Source organism: Vigna umbellata, chromosome 1 (genome assembly GCF_029865625.1).
Source record: "Vigna umbellata cultivar VRB3 chromosome 1, Vumbellata_1.0, whole genome shotgun sequence".
Lineage (NCBI taxonomy): Eukaryota > Viridiplantae > Streptophyta > Magnoliopsida > Fabales > Fabaceae > Vigna > Vigna umbellata.
Genome location: NC_142165.1, coordinates 84,856,907 through 84,884,457, shown reverse-complemented (window position 1 = coordinate 84,884,457; position 27,551 = coordinate 84,856,907). Strand labels below are relative to the sequence as shown.

Genomic DNA, 27,551 nt, shown 5'->3' with positions numbered 1-27,551 from the left:
AGAAGCACAAACCTAGGCTAAGACACATGAAGACCCACAATTCTGTGTTAAATTTTCTTCGCTTCTTGTCTCTTTCCTTTTTTTCTTTCTCTCTCTTTCTCTCTCTCTGTTTCTATCTTCGTGCATCTCACTTTTCTGCAACAACCCCAAAGCTCTTTCATTTCTTCATCCTTCTGAATTTTCAGTTTCAGTTATTGGATCTCCCTTGCTTTTCCTGATCATCTTCACTTTCAATCCCTGGAGCTTCAGAACTCCTGCTCCTTCTTCTCCCTCGTCTTAGGGTACACTTTTTGCTTCCATTTCAAGTAATCCTTCTTTCTTTTTTTTTATTTATGTGTTTATTTCGTTTGTTGTTATTGTTCCTTTTAGAATTTATGGTGTCGCAATTTATGTTGCCTCTCATGGAATATTCCTTTGTTCAAGCATCCCAATTAGGGCCTTGAAATATTTTACTGAATTACCAGATTACGTCTTGAATTCTTTATTGGCATGTACGTCTCGTGTTGGTTGGTTCAATCTATTAATTTGTCTTTTCAGTTTGGTCTCTGTCAAGCATATACTATATACTATTTATGCTTGAAAGAATCGAATCTAATAACATGTCCAAAACTGATTCTCTCTCTAAGAAAAAAGATTTGTTTTATTTCATTTGTTAGTTTCATTACAATTTGAGACGCTTTAAAACTGGCTATGATGAAAGATTCTATAAGCGGTGATGTACTTCATGGGAAGTGTTGATTTCAAGAAAAGTTTTCTTTTTGGGTCAAAGGATCGAGAAAAGGGTCTAACAAATAATTCTGATTTGTGAAATAACTTATGTGTGATTGATGATCACTCTAAGACATCATATGCATAGGGACCGTGAGTGAGAACTTTCTATTTTTTTACTTTTGTTCTAAATATTTCCATCTTACATGTCAGTTACCAGAGGCGCATTTCTGGTTTATTGATTGGCAATGGGAGCTACACTGGGAAAGAGTGACTCGCCAAAAAAAGGTTGGATGCCAGAAACCAAGCTAGAAGCTAGAATGGTCGAAGCAATGCAGCGGAGGGAGTCCCATGGAAGTTCTGTGAAATCATTCAACACTATAATTTTGAAATTCCCGAAGATTGACGAGAGTCTTAGAAAATGCAAAGCCATATTTGAGCAGTTTGGTAGGTTTCCACTTCCAATTTACAGTTTTTTAAATTGTGCTTTTATTCAACAATATATTTGGCTTGAAAGCAGATGCCATAAATTTCACTTCAGAGCGAGAGTAAGCGGTAGATGTCTTCTCGGAATCATTTTTATTATGCCTCTGTCATGAAAGACTGCAGCTAATCCTATGTCCAAACACTTCAATACTGATTGAAATTCAATTAGATTGTATGCACTAAAACTGAAAAAATTTGCTCATTTTTGTGGTCTGACCTGTTATCTATTGAGCACATTCATAGGCTTTAGCTGTGAAGCAAAAATTTCTAACACATTGTTTTTGTCAGCACTAATGGCCACTCAAATTGACTCATTTGCATTTAGATCTGTTATAACTCTTATCAGCTGTGTGTTTATACCTTTTCTTGTAGATGAGGACTCTAATGGGACAATAGATCAAGAGGAGTTGAAAAAGAGTTTCAGTAAGCTGGAAATATCTTTTACTGAGGAGGAGATAAAGGATCTTTTTGAAGCATGTGATATTAACGAGGATCTGGGAATGAAGTTCAATGAATTTATTGTGCTCCTTTGCCTTGTGTACCTTCTCAAGGATGACCCAGCTGCTGTTCACGCTGTATCCTAACACACATTATCTTGTTATATTAATTTCATTAGTATGAGTCTATTTATTAATGTAGTTAGAAATTCTTAAAGAAATCAATTTTGAAAGACAAACTAACTAGTAACCTGCTCTTATGTGCTGATTCATATTTGAATTTGTTGGGGTTTTACATGTTTATCTACTGAAATTGAATCTGGATTCTTGTCTTTTTTCAACTTGTGCCGGTGATGTTTTACGCTTAATGAACAATTCGGTTCTATATGTTTAATCATTTTTTATGTTATGGTATTGCTTTTCTCTTTCATGCATTTCTTCATACTGGTCTTCATGGTTGGTTTGATAACATTAATCCTTGAATTTTCATGTTTTGCTGCCTCTTTAAATTGTTTACCATAACTTCCCTAGAAATCACAAATTGGGATGCCAAATCTGGAGGCAACATTCGAGACTTTGGTTGATACATTTGTATTCTTAGATAAGAACAAGGATGGCTATGTCAGCAAAAATGAGATGGTCCAAGCTATAAATGAAACTACAACAGGGGAACGTTCTTCCGGAAGAATAGCCATGAAAAGATTTGGTCAGTTTTCTCTCCCTTTGTGTGAAAATAACGTGCACACAAACTCATAAAAGGCATTCAAGCATGCTTAAACACAGACATACTCATGCTATCAAGGGGTGTTATGTATTTTTATTTTGAAATATAATGTAACATTCTTACACAAGAAAAGTCAGTGCCTCTTCAATGATCACAAACGAAAGAACATCATTACATATAGTTTTCAAGCTAGATCATAACACAACACACTTATTGGAAAACATTAGCAGATGGAAACATTTAAGGAACTCACAGGTCATGATAGGTACCATGAGTTGTTTCTGTTGCAGAGAGTTTGTCTATTTATCTATTATATCATTCTGTTTCTAATCGTGAGTATTGCATGAAATATAGAACTATTTTAAAATGTCAGTATGAATGTCTTGGTATCTCAGTTTGTACTTTACATACTGAAAAATGAAAAACCTATCATTCCAAGACTTTCTATACAGTAACAACCCAAAAGCAATCTTGTCTTTTTTGTTTCTTCCTAAAGTAGTATTTTATTTACTAATAAGTATTTTTGTTTTCTCTGCAAAATGGACAGAAGAAATGGATTGGGATAAAAATGGAATGGTAAACTTCAAGGAGTTTCTTTTTGCTTTTACAAGTTGGGTTGGAATTGAGGATGAGGAAAATGAAGAGGCCTAAATCATGTCATCTAAATATCTGACTTCCTCTCAGCCCAAACAAGCAAAAGGGCTTTTCCAGTTTTCCCTTGCAATAAAGGCCTAGTTGCTACATGTTGAATTTTGTTGAAACTACCATTCGTGAACCTTCACAATGTAAATAGTAAGTGTAGAACTAGGTGAGTATTGAAGAAATATTCAAATTTACATGTTAACTGTTACCATAGTGAATGTATTGGTTGCTGCTGCTTTCTCTTTCTCGCGCATATTTCTCAGTTGAGCTTAGTATTCTACTATGAGCATCCTTTGGTAATACATCAATGAGAGGCAAACAGGGAAACTGCATAACTGCACATGGATTTATTAAATTATTTGGCAATAACATGCTAGTGCTTGCGGTAAAATTGAAACCGTAAAATATAAAGAGAATTATTTAACAATATTTTAACATATTGAAAAGATGAAAATCCAAAGATCGACTCATCTACTTAGTAGTCCTTCAATTCCTCGTACTCCCATCACATGGTAAACCTTCTCTTTGTCGCCTTTTCAGTTTCGATAATATTCAATATTATAATGAATGATGCGCAAAAGAAATGCTAAGAACAAAATATTAGGAGCTAATCCATCACAATAAATTTTCATAATTCTTGTTATTATTGTGTTGCTATTAGTAGGTTATGTGCTTACTCAATGTTCACCATTACTTGAGACATTTTGTCCATATCTTATACTAGAGGTATCTATAAATGTACGAAAATTAAAACTTTGTTAGAAGTTAAAATTTTTCATACCATATGAAATTCAACTACAAATTTTATCTTTTTAGTGACAAAAAAATATAACATTTTTTTAAAGCACCATGTGATGAGATATAATTGATTTAAATCAATTTTAGTACTAGAAAAAATTGACAAGTGACTTGTTTCTATATTTATGGGATATCTAATCATTTGGTTGTTTTCAATTGACTAAATCTCATTTCCTTTAATGTTTTTAAAACTATGTTTAGGAATTTCATTAAATGATATGCTAAATTTTGTTTTGACTTAACATAAATAATGAAAATGGTTTCATTATTTAGCACTTGTTTTATCAAACTATATCTGAACTGTACTTTTTTTGTTGTAAGCATTGTTTATAATTATAGCTACTACCGACTAGCAATTATAATGCATTAACACTATGTGGTTTGTTTAATTTTCAATGCTTGTTAATTAACCACTCAACTTCGTTTTCAAGAACAATAAACTTTATTTTATAGTTGATATTTTAATAATTGTTTGTTTGACTAATTTTTATATAACAACACCACCCTTAAATACACATAATCATTTTTTAATTTTTGTTTCTTTTGTCTCATAAATCATCAATCGAATTAACATCCTTGTATCTTTCTAGTGTGAAATGAACTTTATTATATAATCTATAATATCTGTTAAATTTCATTAGTCATACAAGTCACTCAAATTATCTTCCACAAAATCTGTTGTAGTTCAATGACAGTGTCATTTATAACAAGTGATACTTGTTGTTTATAAACAATAATAACTAACAACTAGTGATATCACTATTCATAAAGAATGAAGAGCTCTTTGGGTGGAGAGGAATTCTGTAAGAACACTTGCATATTTGTTTGATTAATGCAAGAACTTTGAGTAAGAATGAGATTTCCCTTGGTGTGGTTTTCTTTAATGTTTTTATCTTATAATCTTTCTTCAAGTTTATATGAACACATGTATTTTTTATTTATTAGAACTAAGTGCTTGTTTACTTGTAATGTGCAAATATGCTCAAATTAAAAAATATGTATTAATAAAATAAAGCAAGAGATCTCAATGTATCGAAAAATTATTGGCTAACAAAAACAAATCAAAAAGTAACATACCAATACTATACAATTAAAAAATTATAGGAATTAAAGAAGAACTCAATTATACTTAAAAATTGAGACAACCTGGTAAAAGTTAAATAACAACCTTGGACTTTACAAATTAAGATATGGAATTATGTAGAAGGGTCTGAAAATCATCAAAATTGTTTGGAAAGATTGTGCATGAATGAGAATAATTTACTTCAAATGAAACGTGCAAACACAAAAGAAGGAGTTAACAACACAATAAACCTTCAAACACCACAAAAACTCATCGAGGAAAGTGTAGATAAAACAATTTATCAAAGAATAAATGTGATTCCACTTAGAAAGTATGATTTCCTTAGATAAATTCTAAAAGTAAAGGTGGATAGAAACAAATATATTTCTTACGTTAATTAACAACAATAATTTTCAATGGGAAAAATTGTAAGTTTTTGCTAATATTTAACTTTTATTTAACATATTTCTATTACTTTCCTTCTTCTAGTCGCATTATAATTTATTTATAAGCCTTTATTATTATTTGTCATACAATTATATTGCGCATGTTCTTGTTATTTCCATATTTACAAAATTAGCTTAGTATAAATCTTATGTCTCCAAGACTAAATTTTATTCAAATTAATAATATTCAAATTACTGTTGTTTTCAAACTATTTGCCAAAATCTTCTATCAAGGATACTTCTTTCAGAAAAAAAGTGTATATATGAACATTCCTTTTTGCAGGTGTTCCTTATCACGTTGTGGTTTCGTATGATTATTTGCAACTGTTATATTTTATCTTTTAATTTTCATCTTAAGGCCTTGTATGAATACAATATGTCTAGCATGATGGAGAATAGTGATTCAAAAATAAATTAGCAAGAAGTAAAGGAGATGATGTTAGATGTTGGATTAATGGTTGAATTGAAATGTGGATTTGTTCATGTTGTTGTATGACTAATATGGATAAAACTAATAATGTATGGGTTTAATATATGATAAATGCAATGTTGTTATATTATTCTCTTGTTTTTTAGTTCTTTCTAGCGTTCTTAATTGTTACTAGTAAAAATGTAAAGTTAATAGTTAATTGTATGACTATTCTCAACAATCCTGATAGCATAATTCTTTTAGGGATAAAAATATAATAATTCTATATTTTATATTATAGTAGACCTTAATTATAAAGAAAAATATCATCACAAAATAATAAATACAACTATGCATATTAAAAATCAAATAAGATGAGATTAATTGAAACCAACATATTTAAAAATATAGTTTAAAGATAAGTGCTTATTTTACTTATAATTTATAATATATATGCATTTTAATATTTATATTGATTTTATTTTGTTATATATAACATTATCTCCACTAATATTTAAGAATTTAGCCAAAACATTGGATGTGAATGTGTGGTAAATTAAGACATTATTGATGAATTTAGGCAAATTTAGGATAGAAAGAGCCACACAACTTGAGTCTTAGAATCAAATCTTGAGCATTGAAATATGATTTAAAATAAAATCATATTTTGCTCCATAACTTAAGCAGAGAATATGGTGTTTTAACTACACGATGAAAACTTCACCATGAAGCAATATGAAACACTAAGTTTTGGAACTCAACCATGAAGGAAACTCGCTATTGAAGAAAGCTTTGTTATTGAACCGTAAGAATATGATCTAAGCTATAAGGAAACTCTTCATGGAAGGAAAACTCACAAGATGGGCCACCATGTTTGAGTTACAACCAACATTCCAATTTCTATAAATTAAGGGGTAAACCCTCTTTTTTATATCCAGAATTCAATATCTAGGCTTTTAGTCTCTCTCTAAAGTCTCTCTTTCACTTCACTTGTAATATATTTTATATTAGAGGAGACATGAGAAAAATACAACAACAACTATAAATAATGGTTAGAATTATCATGAGTTGTTGAACATCAAAGTGTTGGGATTAGATGTAGCACTTTGAACTTTTGTATTGGTACTGTATTATTGCTTTATATAAGTATTCATTCATATATTAGTGATTCAATTTACATTTCACGTGTGATGAACTGATCAATTTTATGTTGCATATATAACTCGAGTTAAATGAAAGTTAATGATCAAATTGAGTTATCTAACATTGTTAGGTGGTAGACATGCACCAGTATGTTTTAATTGGTGATAAAGTCTTATTCAAATTAATGTAAAGAGTTCATTCATCAGGAGTGGTGAAATCGCACTGAGTTTGAATGTCTTTAGGTCCTAGGCTGTAAACATGGATCCAAAATTACATTTACTTTCAGGAACAATGAATGAAACTTGTTAATTCAATGAAACACTAACCACACTTAAGAACAAATTCGTGACATCCAATTCCCAACACACTTTATTTTATTGAGTTATCCATTTTAATTTGAAGTTATGGATCATCATATTTTACAATCAAATCGTTTTAGTGTGGTTACGACACTTTACAATACAATTGAACTAGTGCACTTGCTAGTGTGGTTGCTCCCAACCCGGGGGATCATCAAGTTTTTTACACCGTTGGCAAATATTTGATTCTAAATTTTTATCAAAATTTGTGACCAATTTATATTTGTTGTGAATTTGTTCATATTTGTAAAGTTCATTTTAATGTTATAGGTTAATATGTTATGCTTGCATATTGTCTTATAAAACTATGTCATCGCTCTTACTTATTTAAATCTCTACATTTCCTTTTAATGTTGTATCTAGTTGATACAAGTAAAATTTCTTTTTATTGTAGGATCAATTGGCTGTGGAATATTTTCACATGTAGATTGTTTTCGACTATGATTGATTTATTTGCTTTAGTTGCTTTGGTACTATAACTTTTTTTTATTGACGGAGTTATACAATTGTCCCTAATTCTAATGTTTTTGGTTGTTTTGTACATGGAAATAGTTTGTTGATGATAAACTTAGAATACACTCCATGGATATGTTTCAAATTACTGCATATATTTCACATTTATTATGCATTTTTGGTTTTGCTTTGGTTAATTGGTTCAAGTATGTTGTTGCTTTTGTTCAAGTTTATCCACTACATGTTTTTGTTTCTTGTTTATGGTTTTGACGATCTTTATTAAGGTAGGGTGGGCTTGTTAGTATCGTAAGTTGGTTGTTATATTGGTTTAGTCCTTGGTTGGTATGTTAATTCAAGTTTATATTAATGTTTTGTTACTCATTTGTGGCCTGATATTGGTTGGCTACATAGACCATTTTAGGTTAGATACTTAATTTGATGTTGGTTGTTAGGCTTTTTTTGTAGATACAACACTAAAATAAGAAAGAATGAATGAAAAACTATAAAAAATAATTGAACCAATACAGAGCGCTTGTTTGAGAAAACATATCTATTGAAGTAAATTTAAAGTGCTTGTATTTTGAGAAAACATGGTCTATCAAAGGAAAAATAGAGACCACTTGTGTAAAAAGCACTATATTTTGGATAATAGATAAATATCGCTTGTGTCTTATCGCAACCGGAATCACGACGGGACGACGATCCGAAAAATAAAACGGGTTTGAAAAAGAGATTGGAGTTGCCACCATAGTTTATTCTGGAAAACTACAGAAAAATCATAAAATGATAAGGTATGATTTGCGAAAACCAAATTGAATGTGATGTGGTTTTCAAAATGTTTAACTATCCCAAAAATAAAACTCTAAATAAACAAAATATATTTTTTAGTTTTTTGAGCCCGACAAGGATTAACCTTGCTCCTACGTATTCTCATTCAGAATGAGAAATGAGGGTTACTAGTTCTTTATGAAAGGTTATTTATTGATTGGAAGTATTTATATTTTGGTATTTTTTATATAAAAAAGGGTTATAGCCATTAATTTTTAATGTTTGGATACTAAAATATATCAAAGTTTCAAACATGAAACATTAAAATGTGTCAAAGTTTCAAACATGAATAATTTCAATTTTGTATCAAAGTTAAGTTTAGGGATTAAAAATATATTTAACGATAATTTTTGTCATAGATTTGATATAGTTTTCATTTATTCTTTTATTTTAATTTTTGGTTATAATAAATTTTCATATAATCACAAATTATTATAGATGAACTTTGTGAGATGTAAAAATTATAATTATCTGTAAGAGAACCTTATTTGAAACATTATAAAATAACTAAAAAAACATGCTAATATAGTCGAAAAATTGATATCGAACCAATAATGTCCTAACCATAATTGAGTAAACAATGTTCTGATCAAAGGCAGATGACAGTATATTATTCAAGATTGAGTCAAAAGAGAAAAAAAAAAAAGAAGATAAAAATACAAAGAACTTAAAAAAATTTCTTTCTTTCATTCAAATGTTACATTTCTTTTTCATAAAATGTTTTAAAAGTTGAAACACATTATATAATTGAGTAAGAGAAGGACGTAATATTTAAAAATATTTATGGAATGAAACTAACTAATACAAATTAAATTAATTATAAATTCTTCGACTATAAAATCAAACAAAAACAAAATTATAATTAATCTGGCTGTTCCTTTTTTTTAAAGAATATGTTTTATAAAGACTAGTTACAATGAATCATGTCATTTATAAATCACTCGTGTTTTGTTGAAATATTCATTAATGTATTGCTTCTTTTACCTTTAATACTTTCTATGTTCTATTGCTTAAAACACTATTCTTTCTGATTCCTTTCTTTTATATTCTTCCATATATATATATATATATATATATATATATATATATATATAAAATCATATAAATGATAAATAGCATGATAATTGTAAGAAATATAAAATATTAACTTATAAATGGTAAACATTTTATTGTACCAAATATTATTATTAAGAACTCACAAAATTTTAAATTAATTAAGAAAATTAGACACTAATTGTGAGATGTGTCAAATAGTCACTACATTACATTTCATTAACAAAAAAATTAAAAAAGTTATATAAAATAGATCAAAATCTAATTTTTTTAACATACCGGAGACTAAACCAACCTAGTCTGTAAACATGGTTTGCTCTAATATACAAATATATTGATTTATTTTGATAAAAGATAATGAATTCTATTTAAATTAAAAAACATAGAATAATTGTAAAAATATAATAATGCAATCCCTTAGTTTTGTTATTTGGGTGAGTTAATCGGAAAAGAAAACAATACACCAATACCCTTCCCTGTCGCGTGCCCTTGTATCACTGTTACTGCGCCTCGTTTCGTTTCTACTAGCGACTCCGTGGAAGGAGTGAAAACCAAAGCCAGGTAAGTTGTGCTGAGTTCAGGTTCCGCTTTTTCTTTCCCCTCGCTATTTTTCTATTTTATGCTTCTCTCGTAATCAAGCCCCAAAAGCGGGTTTCCAATTCGATTACCTTGTTTTGTTTTTCTGTGTTTATAATCATAATTATTTGATACTATGAGGTGATGTATTTGCCCTTCAGTGAAGTCACTATTTCTGATTCTGCTCAATTGGGATTGGGAGGAAGGACTCGCATTATCTGACCGTGGATTTCCTCTTTTAGCTTCTCCTCACTCTCTTTTTGGGAAGGTAGCTTCGATTTCCTCTACACTTTGATGTTTCGTGTTATTTCAATTTTTTTGAGGCAGAGTTTAGTGTGGTAATGTTGTTGTTAGGTTATGTTAGATTAGAGTGAGAGTCTATTGGGTTATTACTGTTAATTTTGGTGGTTGAGTTGAGAAGTTGGGCTCTGCATTTTCCAATTATTTTCCATTTGTGACTATTTTGTTTCTTGGGTTTTGAGGATAGAGTGAATTCGATAGGTTAGAGTACAGTCTGATGGGGATTTGTATTTGATATGTTTTCTCTGCGTTCTGTGATTTTTTTTTTAATTTTATTTTGGAGGACTTGATGTGAAGTTGAAATTGAAACTTGAGATTGCTTTTGAGAATGAGAAATGGTGGAGCAAAGAATTTAGGATCGTTTCAAGATGTGTAATTTCTGGGTGAATGTCTTACTTGAGGATATGAAGTATTTTTATTGTTTTTGGCAGTCTGATGCAAGCATGAGTTCATTCTCCATCACACGGAAAAAAACGCCATTCCAGAAGCATAGAGAAGAAGAGGAGGCAAAGAAGAAGGTAGGGTTGATATGCCCAAGTTAGTTAGTTCTTCGTTGAATTTGGCAAAGCCATTCTTATTTATTATGTTGGAATTTGTCTCGTGCAGAGAGCGGAGGATGAGACTGCTCGCTTGTATGCTGAGTTTGTAGAGTCATTTCAAGGAGACACTACTCCGGGGTCAAAAACTTTTGTTCGAGGAGGAACAATTAATCCCAATGATAGATTTAAAGATGACTCTGAGGGTTAGTATGACTCATGAATTCTGTATTTCTTGCTCCTCTTTGTTTATATTCCTTTTGCCTCAGCTCTTAGAAGTCATGTTCCTGTATGCTTTTTATGTTATGGATATACATAGTTTTTGCTATTATTTTGTATAACAATGTTAATAAAAGTATGGACCTTTTTTATTCCTTCGCGGATGACAGGTGAAAAGTCCAAAGATGGGGTATCTGTTCCAAAGAAGGGAAGTAGGTAAATAAATGCTTTTGATTGACCAAGTTTCTGTGCTCTTTAATTAGGCATCAATAAGTAGGGAAAATACATGTTATATAGGTATAGCTTTATTTAGGTTGTACTTATAGCCATAACGAATTGAATATTGTAATTTTGTTATTATGATGCATGTTTTTGTGACATTTAATGATTTGATCACATGATTAACATTTGCGGGTGGGGGGTTGTATAATTCTGGTATTTCAGGATGAGCTACAGTATTTCCAACTCACCTAATTTTGGCTTGTTCTGTTTGCATAGCAGAAGAACTTGTTTGAATAAATAACTCAAGATCCTTGATTCTTATCCTTTGAATGTCATCTCATTTTATAAATCTAAAACAAGAGCTACTTCTCAATCTAATAATATAAAAATCAGAAGTTGTCTGTGCAAACTGAGAAGTATATAATATAACTATTCTCTGCTTATATAGACATTTTTAATTGCCCAATTAAATTCTGTGTAATTTTAGGGAATGTATTTTTAATTGTTTGAAGCAAACCTGCCTAAGAATATCCCAGTCAAGTTATAATAAATCAGTATTCTTGCATTGCATCCTTCATGGACATCTGATGAAAATTGGAAATAATATTATAGTATTAGTATATAAATCAGTATGCATGAAAACTTTGCAAGTAACTTTCTTGTAATTTGTTAAGTAACTTTTGAGTTATGAATACTTAGTCACAGTTAAATGGTTGATCTTATGTGCAGTTTCGTTTCAATTTCCTTGCAATTCTGAGTTGTTTTGTAGTTTTTATTTTAAATAGCTAAAACATATGCTACTTATGATTTTGTATTTGTACATTCATGTGTAAAGCTGTTGATGTGAGATACTTGAAGGGTACCCTGTATTACTGTTTGACAGTGCCCTTTAGTTTGGTTTATTCCTTTGGTGTCTTGGGTGCACCTTTCTGGTTTTGGTGAGGTGTGCCTTTAGCACCTTACCGATAAAATTGAGGACACTTCAAACCTAGTTGCTAATGGTGATTAATGGAGCAAAATAACATTGAGATTTTTTTTTTCTGCAATGTCTATTTGTATTAGAGTTTCACTATTAACATTATGCGGAAAATATATTGGTCTTTCCTGGCTGGTCATAATGTAGGAAATTAGAGAGCGAAGTGTGTGGATGTATACACATCATGAAACTTTTTAAGAATATAGTCAACCAGGATTTTTTTTTTTGCTTACATGACTGAGTGGACCTTCAATTGACATTGGTGATTGTGTTATTAGTGTTAAACATTGACTAGAGATAAGGTCAAATTATAGTATATAAGTGGGGAAAATCTCATCTTACATGTTGGTTTGTTAAGATTGAGTTAGACTTAAAGTCCATTTTCTAAGATGGTATAGAAACCTATCCTATTGAGATATTTTGGTCTATTTGGGCCACTTACTATTTGGCAGCTATCAAACCACCCACAAATATCTAATCCTATACTTGAGATGTCTAGTCTTCGGTGTGAGACAATATTTGTGTGTTGGAGATTTCATATTGACTAAAGATAAAGCTAAATTATAGTAGAGAAGTGGGTGCAAATCTTGCCTTACAAGCAAATTTTGTAGGGTTGAGTTAGGTTTAAAGTTTACTTTCTAAGAGTTAGGGACATGTCTTTTAGCTAGAGTGGTAGACAATTATATTTTCTACACCATCTTAGAGAATGAAATATTCTTTAATTTTCTCCACATGTATTGTGTCTTCAGGGTGTATTTAAGAGCTTGGTTCTACCCCTTTCATGGATAGCTTATAAGAGAAGGTTCCCAAGTGCTTGAATTCTTATCAAAATGCTATAGAACTTTAAGGGTTTAGGGTTTGCGATGAATAGGGTGAGCAATACCCTATCACTATGTTCTTCTCTAGTAATCTCCACATCGTCAAATGTGTTGCCAAACATTGTTGCATGTGCCACTATCATTATTACCCTTATGTGGCGACCCTTTTCTAGTACATTGAGTTCAGACGCACACTCTTTTTTTCAATGTTAGTTGCTTTTTTCATGACACTTCTTGACTGACCACCCTTCCTTGATCCTTGTTTGTCTCTAGTGAGCCTACCAAGCCCTTGTTTTCTCATGGCCTCATCTAGAACCCCTTTGGAGTTTGCTTCAACTATGACATTGACAAACATCTCTCTAATCCTATGAGAAAAATAAATTATAATAGATTTACCAATTACAATACTGGGCAATCATTGTCCAACTATAGTTCCAAGGTCAAGGTTGGGTCGACCACTTAGGCTATGAATCTTCTTGTCAAGGATCGAGCTAGTTGGTACAATGTTGTTGCCTCTTTGTGCAACGTTTGTAGGTTATCTCTTGCTACTAACATTCAACCTCTCTGACTGTTATAGGTTTGGGGCAAAGCCCAAAAGGTCTACTCCAATGATGTCCACTGTCTCTAGCATTGTGACCTCTAATCTATCAACCAAGCTTGAGAATATGGATACACAAACGTATCTTGGTTAGCTCAATCATTTGATTGCTGATTATAACAATATGATGGCTTTCAATACTGACCCTGAGTTGAAGAGTTTATGAACAAATTATCTAGATATATTTTCTATTATAAGTAAGAATGTTGGGCAAAACTTGGAATAATATCTTTTGAATATCTATAAGATGTTTTGAACTTATTTCAAAAGTTGTATGTAATAGCTTATCTACAATTACTTACACTGGGACTTTTTATATAACCCAACTATGATTTCGGTATTTCACAATACTAAGCTTAACATATTTATTTATTTTCGTTATGGCCTTCATATTGATTTTGTTTTATCTTTTTCTGTTCCTTCTTGTGCTCTTCATATTGATTTCTGAAGGCTCTCACCTTGTATTTTGACTTTCATTATCTTTGTATTGCTTGAAGCAATCTCCATTTCCTTAGTTTGGTGCTTTAGCACTACCTTAGTCTAGTTTGGTATAAGTTATTCAAGGGTGATCACTTAGTTTTTTTCCCATACTCTCCGTTTGGCTTGTGTATGTATTTGGTGGTGCATGGTGTTGACATTGTCATTACTGGTGATGAACTTGATCAATGGCTCAATGCTTACGTTCACATTCAGTTTCAAATGAAAGATTTGGATACACTCAAATATGTTTTAGGCATTGGTATTGCTCAATCTACCTCTAACATTGTCATTTCCCATAGGAAATATGCTCTGGATATTCTCATCCTGGTGTCATTTCTATGGAGCCCCTCACTAAAGTAGTCATATTAAACATGTAAAATGTAAAGATTATTTTAGTGTTGTCCCTTGTAGTAGGAAACCATGTTTCCAATACTCATTTCATGGTGTAGGGAAGGCTTGCAGCCTTGTAATCAATAGCCAAAAATGTTTCTGACGGATGCTTCTGAAAAAGAGAGAACAAAGGATTTAAGGGATAATCTCTATTCCATATTGGCTCATATTTCAGATGTATGATGAGCTCTAAGGGTGAGTTGGGAGTTATATAGTTGTTGCAAGAACGTAGGGTTTGTTTCTTTGGTAATTTGGTGTATAAGATCAATGCTCTAGCGGGTAAAATGGCTATGACATTTTCCTTTGGAACCTCGTTCTCCTAGTTCATTACCCTTCTGGGATATTTTCATGCAAATTGTTTTTTCCTATTCTTACTCATTCCTTGAATAAGGCTAATTTAATGATAAATTCCTTTTGGAGTCTAAAGCTCCCTCTAACATCACATCATTTATTTGGACCGTGGCTTTATATAATCAATACCAATGAAATATTTGCAGGTTACTAGGATACCTATGGTGTCTAAGCAGTTCCATATTTTTTGCTGCATGCTTTATCTTTGGAGTTCCTTATTTGTCCTTTTTGATAAATGTGTTGCCTACCACTTTTTGATTACAAGCGAATGATGTCTTTGGTAGAAGTCACGATGCAATTTTTTTGTGTGGTGATGTGCAACTAATGCTATTTGTTGATGCCTTTAGTTGGAGCCAGGCTAGTTAAATTGTGTGTACATTGGAAGGTTAGGGAACGTGTCAATTGAATAATCATAAAATGCAATTGAGATCCTACCTAAACTACAAAATTGTATTTAAATATATGCATATGCATAAAAAATAGCATAAATCTTGCAAATTACCTTATAGTAACTACTAACACAATCACAAAGATAAAGTAACAAGTTAACAATTCCAAATATAGAAGACATAGATTATTTGACTAGATATAGAACCAATTATGTTGGAGACATCCAGAACAGTGAGAGCATCACATACCAAAATAACAAAAGAGAGTGAGAAGTGGAGAAACACATAGCACGGCAGGCAGTAACAATTAAACAAGCACACCGCCAAAACAGAAGAAAACAAACCATTTTGAACTATAAAATAAGCAAATAATTTGAATTAAGAAACTTGAATGTAGAAGACACAAATTACAAGATCAGGGAAAGAAAACAGGACACAAGTGAACATGAATAAGTGGGGCTCTATTGTTGACGTGTAATGGGCTTCAGAAAATAAGGGTTGTTGTTTCTCTCTATACTTTGTAAAGTGGGTTATTAGCTGCACGGCGTGATTGGTAAATCTAGCCAATCCTACTGGTCAGACCCTGTGATCTTGTGATTCCACTAAAATGAGTCACACATAAAGATCAATATTGTTCATGATGGTGGCATAAATCATACAATTCTATGATTTTACGAGTAATATTGATTTTGACTACCGTGATTGGATGAAGTGCAGATTTCCTGTGTTAGATCTGCACGACACATTTTATTTGGGATAGGATTATGCACTTTTCTTTGTTTCAGTACAAGCTACTGCTTTTTATGGTTCCTGACATCATTTGGGCAGTTTTGCTCCATTGATTTTCCTGTGTATCTTTGTTTTGTTTCTTCAGCTTATGTTAATGAGAATTCTCTTTCTCATGATTCTCATGTTCATTTCCTCTTCATCTTAATGGTTTTATTCTTTTACCAAAAACTGAATACATATACATTTGTATCAAGAAGTTTTATTTTAGTTGAAAACCTTTTTAGATGTAAACGATGCGTGATGAGACTTTTCGATTAGCATTTGAGTGGTAGGGGTTTTAAGTGGCAACTCAGTACACACTGTTAGAGATAGAATTTGATTGTTATAGATATGATTTGATTACATTTGGGATTATGATACGATTTGATAGGGAAATATCTTACCAATTTTTTCTCATCATCAAATATTGATTTTGTTCTTTATTACTATATGTCTTGATTATAAATAGGAATACTCGTTTGTACAAAACATGCAAAATTCATTATATTCCTTTTTGAATTCTCTCTTCTCAACGTGGTACTAAAATGTTATCATCCTCCATGGCCCTTTTTGTCATTTATCCTTTCAACATGGTGTCAAAACTCTAATGAGAAGGGAGGTCAAATTCATGCTTTCCTATTGTGGCCACTACTTACTAGAGTAAATTTTTTGGACATCATGTATGTTTTTCCAATTTCAACTTTTTCCCCTGATGTCACTGGGCATGCCAATACACTGTTCCCATTGCTGTCATAGTTTATCGCCTACCTATTGCCTGCTTCAGTATTCACCATCACTGACATTTTCTGGCGAGTCCTGTTTACCGTCAGCTTTCTTTGGTGAATACTGTTTGCTGTCAATATATTTTTGGTAAATAGTATTTACCTTGAATTATTTTTCGGGAAGTACTACTTACGACCAACACTTTTTCAGTGTATATGGTTTACTGCCAAGGTTTATCAGGTGAATACTGTTTACAAACATTTTACTGACAAGTACAGTTTACCACTGATATCTTTTCTGTGAGTCCTATTTACTGTCCATGTTTTTCAAGCGAATTTTGTATACTGCTGACATTTTTTGTGTCCTCCAATCTTTTTTAACGAGCTTCTCTCATGTGATACCTATTATCCACCTTATGGGGGCTAGTTAAAGATGTGATTTGAAAGAAGGTAGCATATTGAAGATTGACTGTTGTTGGAGATATGAGTTGATTATGTTAGAGATATGATTTGATTACATCATATAAGGATATATGTTATGATACTAGGGAATTATCTATTTCCCATTATTAGATATTGATTTTCTTCATTATTTGTTTGAAGTATAACATCGATTAGATATAAAGTCAATTTACAATATATAAGTGGGTAAAAATCTCTCCTTACAAGTGATTTTGTGGTGTTGAGTTAGACTTAAAGTCCACTACTTAACATGGTATCAGAGCCATGAGTTAGAGCTTATTTTATCGAAATTTGATATTTGTTGGATCTATTGTTCCACTAGCTATTGGACCGCTATCGAACCACCTATTAATGTCTAATAATCCCATGCTCGAGATGTATATGTCTCTGCACCAGGGAAGTGTTGGAAGTTCCACATCAACTAGAAATAAAGTCAATTTACAATATATGTGAGTGTAAACCTTATCTTACAAGTCGGTTTTGTGGGGTTGAGTTAGGTTTAAAATTCGCTACTTAACATTATTATAAATAAGAATATTCATTTATTTACTCAAACACATGAAATTCATTATATTCATTCTCAGTTTCTCTCTTCTAAACATGGAACCAAAGTGGTGCCAACCTCGGTGACCTATTTTTTCTCTAATTCTTTTAACATGGTATCAGAGCCTAATGAGAAGGGAACTTAAATCTGTGTTTTCCATATGGGCCCACTGCTCACAGGAGTAAATATTTTTCTGTTTTTTATATTTTTTGTTTGTTGTCGCTGTCACAATTCACCTCTTGTGTCATTGTTCACCATGCGGCAACTTTTTGACGAGCCTTTTCCAGAATGTTACTGCTTATAGCCTGTGGTTTTTCAACAACTACTACTTATGACTGATGTTTTGTGACAGATATTGTTTTCCACCAATTTTTTTCTTGTGAGTTTTTTTTTTGAGCCTTTTTCAGCTGACATTTTTAATTGCTGATGTTTTTTGGGTGAATTTTTTTTTCTTTAGATGAGATTTTTGTGGCCAAAAACCGTCACTGGCATTGCCTTGTTGTGCGATGACTATGTTTTCTGTCCAGTAGCCGTTGTGCCTTTTAAGCACTTTTGCATCCCTACGACGTGTACTTTCAGTGTTTATTGCTTTTCAAAAGTGTTGGGTCTTTTGAGGCGGGATTTGTAAGAGAGATTCAACAACAATGATACTTCAGGCAAACCGATATAAGGGATTCACACAACCTCCAATCTAAAAACCTTATATGTTGCTCAACTTTCTCATTTCTTTTCAACGTGAGAATGAAACTCACACTTGGATTCTTAAACTCTTTGGTAATCCTCATTATCTTTTGAATTTTTTTAACAAGCTTGACTATATATGATTCATGTGTTCCACCTGAGAAGGAGTGTTGAATATATGATTTGAAGGATTGAACATATTGAAGATTGATTGTCACTTTGACAGAGAGAAAGTCATGTTTGGAAAATATCCACTAGCTTTGTCATTATTTACTGTCAGCTGGTTTGCATGTTTACTAAGTCTCTCGAGGTCTTGTGTTGAGGTCAATTTTTACAAGCTTGTCTTGTATGATACATATGCTCTAGTGAGAGGGGGGGTGTTAGACGTATGAGTTGATTACGTTAGAGATATGAGTTGATTACATTAAATAGATAGATATAATATGTTTTCATAGGGAAATATTTGATATTTCCTGTTATTAGATACTGTTTTTGTTCATTATTATTCTATGTCTTCTTCATTATAAATAAGAATACTCATGTGGACCCAACAAAAAATTCATTGTATTGCTTCAACATGGTATTAGAGCAATGCCATCCTCCGAGACTTATTTTGTATCTAATCCTTTCAATGGTTGTCACTTTGACAAAGAGAATGTCATGTCCAGGAAATGTCTACTAGTTTTATCATTATTTACTTTGTTAGCTTCAACAGGCAACTGATTGACATGGTTACCAAGTCTCTCAATGGGTCTTGTATTGATGACATATGTAAAAAGCTTGTCTCGTATGATACATTTGCTCTAATTTGAGGGTGAATGTTAGTATGATATTATTTGATAGGGAAATATCTTGCTAAATATTTCCCATGATTAAATATTTATTTTGGTAATTGTTGAATTTCTTCATTATAAATAAGAATACTCCTGCACGTATACAAAACACGAAATTCATTTTATTCCTTCTAGGTTTCTCTTTTATCAACATGGTACCAGAGCAGTACCAACCTACATGACTTGTTTTGTCACTAACCTTTCAACACATTCCATTCCAGAATAACTAAATGAGTTGTTCTGACAACTCAATTTATTAAACCTAAAGACATTAGAAAATATGTATTCCATTTTTAGTTTTAGTGACATCAGGTTCCATGAAAGCAATCAGTTAGTTAAGAAAAACTTGGAATTTCTCGTCTTGCTGCTTCATAATTGGCAATTGGTTCCTCTACTTGTTTGATGGGTGTTGGGGGAAATTTATTCAAATTTACAGTTTAGATTTTGTTGACACTTAGAGTGTAATGAAAGATTTTTGCTGGATTATCCAGTGGTTATCCCTGAAGTTTAATTAGGTGATATTACCCCTATCGACTGTTTTGAAAATGATGAGTCAGATAATTCTAAATATTTTTATTTAGTTCAAATGTGTACTTAGTCAATTAAGATGGAAGTTTATCATTTATTTTTATTTGCAGGTATGTACCATCTTTTATTCCACCTCCAATGGCAACCAAGGGGAAAGAATCTGAAAGGAAAGTCTGTATCTCAATTGAAGCTTTGACCTCTACTTTTTTGCTTTCCAGTTCTGATGTATCCAGATATAATGCTTGTTTGCTGAAATTTGTAGAAAGAGGAGGAAAAGCCAAAGGAGAAAGAGAAAGGGAAGTCAAGAAATATTGATCATTTTATGGAGGAGCTAAAGCATGAGCAAGAGATGAGGGAGAGGCGAAATCAAGAACGTGAGCATTGGCGTGACGGTCGTAATGCAGAACATTCTGCTGTGAGTGATGCTGTTAAGCTGTTGTACTTATAGTTTTCTCACATTCACTAAATTTTAGGCCGTTGTACTTATAGTTTTTCCTCTTAAAGCAGCCCAGTCGCTTTGATGAGCTGCCTGATGACTTTGACCCTAGTGGAAAACTTCCCGGATCATTTGATGATGGTGATCCTCAGACTACAAATCTTTATGTTGGAAATCTCTCACCCAAGGTTTGGGGTCCCCTCAATAACTGGCCTTTGTTTTTCTTTGAGAATTAAGTACCTGTTAGTCTTATCTTGGCAGTTTAATGATTGTAGGTTGATGAAAATTTTCTTCTCCGTACTTTTGGAAGATTTGGACCTATTGCTAGTGTGAAGATTATGTGGCCAAGGACAGAGGAGGAGCGAAGGCGGCAAAGGAACTGTGGCTTTGTAGCTTTCATGAACAGGGCTGATGGACAGGCAGCAAAAGACGAGATGCAAGGTCTGGTACATTTGTCAGAAATCAGAACACAAACTCTTGTAGCATAGCATGTATATTCATTGAGTTTATGCTTCAGAAAATATGTTAATGCATGACGTAGTATGAATGTTTGTGCAGGAGTTGTGGTTTATGAATATGAATTGAAAATTGGATGGGGAAGGTCTGTTGCCCTACCATCGCAAGCACTACCTGCACCTCCACCAGGGCATATGGCCATTAGGAGTAAGGAGGTATTATTGTTAACTTGTTGAAAAACAGAAGAGTTAGGGTCTATTATCTATATTTGGAAACTATTTTCAAAAACTAATAAAATATATTGTTTTATGAGAATAGTTTTTGTAACAGTTTTGGAAGTTAGGTATTTTCTATCATTTGCCATCTTCTTAGTGTTGTGACATCTCCCCCAACTCCTCCATATAAAGTAGTTTATGAAATTTATTTTATAGGGCAGTTTTTAAAAACTAAAGACTCCACAAACCCTACTATAAAGAATTTCTTAGAACAATTACCATTTTCAAGTGGTTATAAGAGAATATAAACAAATGTCAACTTCATTAATTTTTTCTGTTTTGACAGCTGTCTGTTAGGCTGTTATAAACTGACACTGCTGTAACCTCATGGTTATATCATTCTACGAGGATGTTTATTTATAATTCTTGTACAATGAAAGCTTAGCATCATTGTAATCTTTCAATACTCAGTAATGCAATAATATAGTTTCCTCTTCTTGTGTCTATCTCTTCTATGTTTATTCAATATTATTTAATTTAAAATAAGCAACCACTTCCAAGGGCTTATTTGTTTTTGTCGTCATCATTACTACTCCAATTGTCCAATAATTCCTAATCTAGATCACTCCTCCTTCATCTGTGTGTCCTTCTCACTCAAAAATAAAATTAAAAATCTCAAGCCAAATGAACTTGCCATGCTATCTGCTCTGTTTTCTAGCACCTAAATGAGATGATGAAATATTAGGAAGGATAAATATCTCGATGATTTATTTCGACTTTAACATATTAAAATGTCAAGACTATCTTGGGAATTTAAGTTTCCTATTGACTGTCCAGACTGCTCTTCTCGTTGGATAAACAACATGTTTTACTTGTTTTTATTTGCAGGGTAGTACTGTGATATTGTCTGGTCCTTCAGGTCCACCATTAACATCCGTACCTAATCAGAATTCTGAGCTGGTAAGTTCTCAGTTTTATATTGTCTTAAATTCTTTATATTTGTCACATATTGTACTGTCATGCAGTGATTCGAGCAGAAATCATTATCGAAATTATAATTGAATGTGAAACACTAATTTAATGCATCTACTTTTTTGGAAACTGTAGTATTGTAAGATAACAGTTCTCTGACTCCTGGGTGAAACACTTATTTGCTGTTATTCAATTGATCTCTTACAATAAATTTCATCTTCTCTAGTTCTGTCTACAAACTTAATAGAAACATGGATGTATATCTTTCTGTTTATCATATAAAGTATCATTTGTTTTTTGTGTCTCTGTGGATAAATATTCTTAGTACCATGCGGCAGGAACCAAGTTTCCAAGACACGAACCACCAAAAAGCTTTGATGTTGCACAGTCTTGGGTATTTTTTTTGTATATGGTTGGTTAGAAATGCCAAAAATTTCTCTGGCCGGTAGTCTTGAGTTCATTTGGGATAGAGTAGCATTTTAATCCTTTTAGCTTCTTTATAGTGTTCCAATTTAGGGGTTTTGTTATATCTTTAATGTGACTAACTGTGTTGCGTGGTTTTTTATCTTTATTTTTCTGTCTTTTATCCTTTTTTGCTTTATTTTGTTGTCTTTTTCTCCTCTAGTATTTTTTTTCCCTCAACTTTTTCATGTTTCTAAATATTTCTTTTTCTTCTGTCTAAAAACAGATGGTAGTAATATAATATATATATAAAAGATACAAGCGCACTAGGTGTAGAGTTACTTATTGGTTCACATCCTAATGTTTTTGATGTAATGGTTCTTGATCCTAATATTCCTGCTATAATTGATTGTAGGTTCTGACTCCTAATGTTCCTGATATAATGGTTACACCTCCTGAGGATGAGCATTTAAGGCATGTAATTGATACAATGGCTTTGTATGTCCTGGATGGAGGATGTGCTTTTGAACAGGCTATCATGGAGAGGGGTCGTGGCAATCCTCTTTTCAACTTCTTGTTTGTCCTAGGCTCAAAGGAACATACCTACTACGTTTGGAGACTCTACTCATTTGCCCAGGTACAACAATTTCGTTTGTGAGGGTGAAATTTTCCTTTTTGGGAATGTTTTGACTAAACAAAATGCTTGAGTACTGGCAATATATTGGCATTGAAGAATCCATAAAAGAAAAAAGTTTCTTTGACGTAATAGTGATGTAAGGTTTTGGAGGGTGACATATTATGTGTTGCTTGCCTGTAATGCAGGGTGATACCCTTCAAAGATGGAGGACTGAACCTTTTATCATGATAACGGGTAGCGGAAGGTACTCTAATTATTATTTTTCCCTTGTATTATGTTTTTGATTACTGTAACAAATTAGAAAAGAAAGACTGGTGGGTTGTTTTGTTTGCCGATGTTGTGAATGGATTGCATGGGTCATTAGTAATAAAGTGTAACCTAGACAAAGATAATTTTCTTTTTTCAGATGGATTCCTCCCTCATTACCAACGTCAAAAAGTCCAGAACATGAAAAGGAGTCTGGTTCCACACATGCTGGAGGAAGAAGCAGGGTACTTTCATTGTTGTATTTTATACTAGGTTGAATGTAATTTCATTGTTCCACACATTATAACTTTCTGTGCTTTGATTGAATTTTGTAGCGTGTTGAGCCAGAAAGAACACTGACTGATGCACAGAGGGATGAATTTGAGGATATGCTGCGTGCTTTAACTCTAGAGAGGAGCCAGATAAAAGAGGCTATGGGGTTTTCTTTAGATAATGCTGATGCAGCTGGGGAGGTAGAACTGTTTTTCTGCTCATTGGCTATTGAAATACCCTCAGTATAATTGAAATGGCTGGTTTAAAGTCAGTAAAATTTTCTTCAGCTAATCCATTTTAGCCCACTTGCTTACTCAATCCATTTATGGCATTTATTATTCCATTTTAGTAAATCTAACTCTCTTTCAAATCTTCGCACTGGGCTTACAACCTTATGGAGAGGGAACTTTGACCTGGGCTATCTCATCTCTAAATAATCAATCCATTCACACAACTTTATACCATAACAAAAGATACTAATTTATCTTGAATTGATCTCTGCTCATTTTTTTATCAGGAAAGTATTTATTTATAAGTAACCAAGCACTGTTACCAAAAACCCATAGTTGACATGGTTCTGGCTGTAGAATTCCTGAAAAGCTATATGAATATAGTATTTTTACTAAAGTGTACTCAGCCTATGCTACAATAAACACACGTGTCCCTTTAAGTTAGCATAAGATTGGAATGTATGTACTATTTACCATAAAAATTAAGTTAAAATGATGAGTAAAACTAATTAACTGATTTCATAGACAGAAAAGATGCAGAATTGTCTATTGTTATCACTCTCTTGCTATCATTTACTATTCAATTATCCTTTCATTTTATATAATTGGGATAATGCTTCCTTTATGATTTTTAAATCTTAACTGCAGATAGTTGAAGTCTTGACTGAATCCTTGACACTTAAAGAAACCCCCATTCCTACTAAAATTGCAAGGCTTATGCTTGTCTCTGATATTCTTCATAATAGTAGTGCTCCTGTAAGAAATGCATCAGCATATCGCACCAAGTTTGAAGCAACATTACCGGACATAATGGAGAGTTTTAATGACTTGTACCGTAGCATAATGGGGCGTATTACAGCTGAAGCCCTAAAGGTAGACTGAACAATAGTAGATAGCTGTGATATAATTTTCGTTTTCTTTCTTTTTCTGGTCGGTGATCTTTGTCTGAAATGTTCCAGGAGCGTGTGCTGAAAGTTTTGCAAGTTTGGGCAGACTGGTTTCTATTTTCAGATTCTTATGTGAATGGCTTAAGAGCTACTTTTCTTCGACCTGGGAACTCTGGTGTAATTCCATTCCATTCTATATGTGGCGATGCACCTGAGATTGAACAGAAGACCACTTCTGAAGATATAGTTGTTGGTGGCAAGACCAACCAAGATGCGGCATTGGCAATGGGTCGAGGGGCTGCAATGAAGGAGCTAATGAGTCTTCCTATTGCTGAGCTGGAAAGACGATGCCGACACAATGGATTGTCACTTGTTGGTGGTAGAGAAATGATGGTTGCACGGTTGTTAAGTCTTGAAGAGGCAGAAAAGCAGAGAGGTTATGAACTAGATGATGAACTGAAATATGCCCACAACCAAGTGAGTTCTGGGAAGTATTCAAGTAATCGGCAAGAAACAAGTGCAGAGCCTGAACCAGCAGGACTTTCTTCATGGAACCACTATGGGGATGAAGATTTGCCGTCACAGAGCAGAAGTTCTGTATCTTTAGCTTCTACACTTCCTATTCAACAACCTGAACTTAAGGCATTCACAAAAAAGGAAAAGAGTGATCCAGTTCTGCCAGCCTCAAAATGGGCTCGGGAGGATGATGAGAGTGACGATGAACAAAGGAGAGGTGGAAAAAATCTCGGCTTAAGTTACTCATCTTCTGGTAGTGATAATGTGGATGATGGTCTTATTAAAGCTGATGAATCAGAGTCTGCAGCTGGTACAAGTTTTCCAGCTCATGCTGACAGTGGAATGAATGAAGAGCAGAGGTTGTAATATATTTTGCCTTAATTTCTCACTTTCATTCTTTCAGTAAGATTGCCTATGGAACTGAAGACCGATAATGCTTTTTTTGTTCAGCTTGCATTTACTGACATTTGACTGTTTCTATCCGTGTTTTCTTTCATATTTGATCGTGGTTATAATTTTCTATCCCCAAAAGCTATTGAAAATCATTATCGTTTTTTGGGATGGGGAGTGTGCAACTTGTACAAGGTTTTTATATTATATATGTCTGCTTATGGAGCTTACCATGGACAGGCAAAAGCTAAGACGCTTGGAGGTTGCTTTAATTGAATACCGTGAATCTCTTGAAGAAAGGGGAATTAAAAATTTGGAGGAAATTGACAAGAAAGTGGAGTCACATCGTAAACGGCTGCAAGCAGAATATGGATTATCAGATTCTGGTGAAGATGGTAAAAGTAATAGTAAGTTCTTTCTATTTGTCTTTTTCTTTTGAATGTTGTACAGAAGGAATTGATTTTTCATCTGAATGACTTGCACATTGGTTTAGATGAATTATTGCATTGTAATTACTCAACAATTGTCTAGAAAATTCAATAATTTGACAGTCATCTGCTCAAGTATGAATCACATTCTACGCTAAGTTTTAAGTTTGGATTTTTATTTATTGGCTACTGAACCTCAGTGATGGTAACCTAACTGTAGTTGCATGTGATCCTATTTGAGATGGTACTTTTTGAGTGGCTTTATGAGGGATTTGTTCTTAGAGTATGATTTGATAACAATTATTCAATTTATGGTGTCTATCATTTTCATTTTCTTCTGGGCCATCGAATAAAATTTTCATGTTATGTTTCAGAAAGTGTTAATAATAAAGCAGGATAGTAAATTATACAATGAAGTCTATTTGCATTTTAAATGAGGACGATCGACCTGATCTGTTTTTATTACATTTAATGTCTTCGGTGCTACCTGGCATCATAGGCTCAGCTCCCTATTCCTGATCTCCACCCGATGAAAGAAAGAGAAAACAGAATTGTTAAGCAGATGTCTGGAATTTTTTTGGTAGGAAACAAAAATGAAGAAATCAAATGCTTGGAGTAAAGTGCATAATGTATCTAGTCATAACCGTTGTCATATGCATGCTTTCATTCGTTTCTGTTTTTAATTCCTTCCTGTAACCCTTTCACCTTTCCCATGCATTCTACTAATTTCTTTAAATGTCATTAAAATGAGAAAAATCACATCTTTGTGTTATTCTCCTTGTTATTCTGCATCAAGCTTTCAAATGATGTAAAAATTTAAATCGCAGGAAGAACTACAGAGAAGAGGGATAGGCATGATGTCTCAAGGAAACGGCACCGAAGCCGAAGTCCAAGTGATAGTCCACAACCAAAATTATCTGGAAAAGACAAGGACAGGGAACATGATTTAGAAAGGGATCGAGACAGACAAAAGGAAAGAAGTTATGATTTTGATATTGAAAGAGGAAAGGACCGACACCGGGAAAAGAGTGGAAGCAGAGAGAGGGACGATCATGATAAGGATAGAAGCAGGGATAGGGACAGAGACAGAAGAAGACGGACCAAATAAGAACATTTCAGGTGTTTCAACACTGAGATATGTTACCTTACTGATTTGCAGATTGCAGTCTGGAGGACAGTTGGCTTTTTGTCATCGTAGGGGGATATATTGGCAATGTGATTAGTACCTGCAGGAAGATAGGGATGAAACGTCTGTCAGGAAATTGTTATCGTAGACAATCTGTTGAAGTGCCAAGTGGTAACTGGCTCTTGATACCCCCATATTTTTAACAATGTAATTTAAGACTTCAAATCTTTAATTTTGCCCGTGAATTGCTGCTGCACAATGCATATTAGATCAAGAGGGTTCTTTTTATACTAATTGAGAGTTAACTGGGAGATTCGGCTGATTATGTGTTTGTACCGCGTGTTGGGTAAGTTGTAGTTTTAAACATTACTGCGTAAGGGCACATGTTAGTAACG

At 32.9% G+C, this 27,551-nt stretch overlaps 2 protein-coding genes across 6 annotated transcripts; both read left to right on the top strand.

Annotated features, from left to right (window-relative positions):
- On the top strand, window positions 1-3,244 carry LOC124845623 (Calcium-binding EF-hand family protein). 2 transcript variants are annotated; one of them, XM_047322749.2, is made up of 5 exons: window positions 1-281; window positions 922-1,155; window positions 1,567-1,769; window positions 2,163-2,337; window positions 2,903-3,244. In XM_047322749.2, the coding sequence occupies exons 2-5, from the start codon at window positions 957-959 to the stop codon at window positions 3,004-3,006; spliced, it is 681 nt and encodes a 226-aa protein (XP_047178705.1). In that variant the 5' UTR covers window positions 1-281; window positions 922-956; the 3' UTR covers window positions 3,007-3,244. The 2 variants fall into 2 exon arrangements, with proteins under 2 accessions (XP_047178705.1, XP_047178704.1); XM_047322748.2 differs by having other exon boundaries at window positions 1-305.
- A 6,733-nt stretch (window positions 3,245-9,977) lies between these two features.
- Window positions 9,978-27,467, top strand: LOC124845617 (protein RRC1-like). 4 transcript variants are annotated; one of them, XM_047322741.2, is made up of 19 exons: window positions 9,978-10,110; window positions 10,287-10,393; window positions 10,857-10,943; window positions 11,032-11,167; window positions 11,351-11,396; window positions 20,053-20,113; window positions 20,205-20,357; window positions 20,447-20,566; window positions 20,654-20,819; window positions 20,937-21,049; window positions 21,938-22,009; window positions 22,839-23,060; window positions 23,246-23,304; window positions 23,467-23,551; window positions 23,642-23,779; window positions 24,458-24,682; window positions 24,769-25,571; window positions 25,843-26,003; window positions 26,858-27,467. In XM_047322741.2, the coding sequence occupies exons 3-19, from the start codon at window positions 10,869-10,871 to the stop codon at window positions 27,136-27,138; spliced, it is 2,916 nt and encodes a 971-aa protein (XP_047178697.2). In that variant the 5' UTR covers window positions 9,978-10,110; window positions 10,287-10,393; window positions 10,857-10,868; the 3' UTR covers window positions 27,139-27,467. The 4 variants fall into 4 exon arrangements, with proteins under 4 accessions (XP_047178697.2, XP_047178695.2, XP_087960654.1 ...); XM_047322739.2 differs by having other exon boundaries at window positions 25,843-26,009; XM_088104528.1 differs by lacking the exons at window positions 9,978-10,110; window positions 10,287-10,393 and having other exon boundaries at window positions 20,450-20,566; window positions 25,843-26,009.
- The last annotated feature ends 84 nt before the right edge of the window (window positions 27,468-27,551 follow it).

Excerpts from the sequence above, each read along its gene's own strand:
- LOC124845623 (XM_047322749.2), top strand. The coding sequence starts at position 957 with ATGGGAGCTACACTGGGAAAGAGTGACTCGCCAAAAAAAGGTTGGATG. Across the intron at positions 1,156-1,566 it reads AGCCATATTTGAGCAGTTTG|ATGAGGACTCTAATGGGACA; the intron begins GTAGGTTTCCAC and ends CTTTTCTTGTAG. Across the intron at positions 1,770-2,162 it reads ACCCAGCTGCTGTTCACGCT|AAATCACAAATTGGGATGCC; the intron begins GTATCCTAACAC and ends TAACTTCCCTAG.
- LOC124845617 (XM_047322739.2), top strand. The coding sequence starts at position 10,869 with ATGAGTTCATTCTCCATCACACGGAAAAAAACGCCATTCCAGAAGCAT. Across the intron at positions 10,944-11,031 it reads AAGAGGAGGCAAAGAAGAAG|AGAGCGGAGGATGAGACTGC; the intron begins GTAGGGTTGATA and ends TGTCTCGTGCAG. Across the intron at positions 20,114-20,204 it reads GGAAAGAATCTGAAAGGAAA|AAAGAGGAGGAAAAGCCAAA; the intron begins GTCTGTATCTCA and ends TGAAATTTGTAG.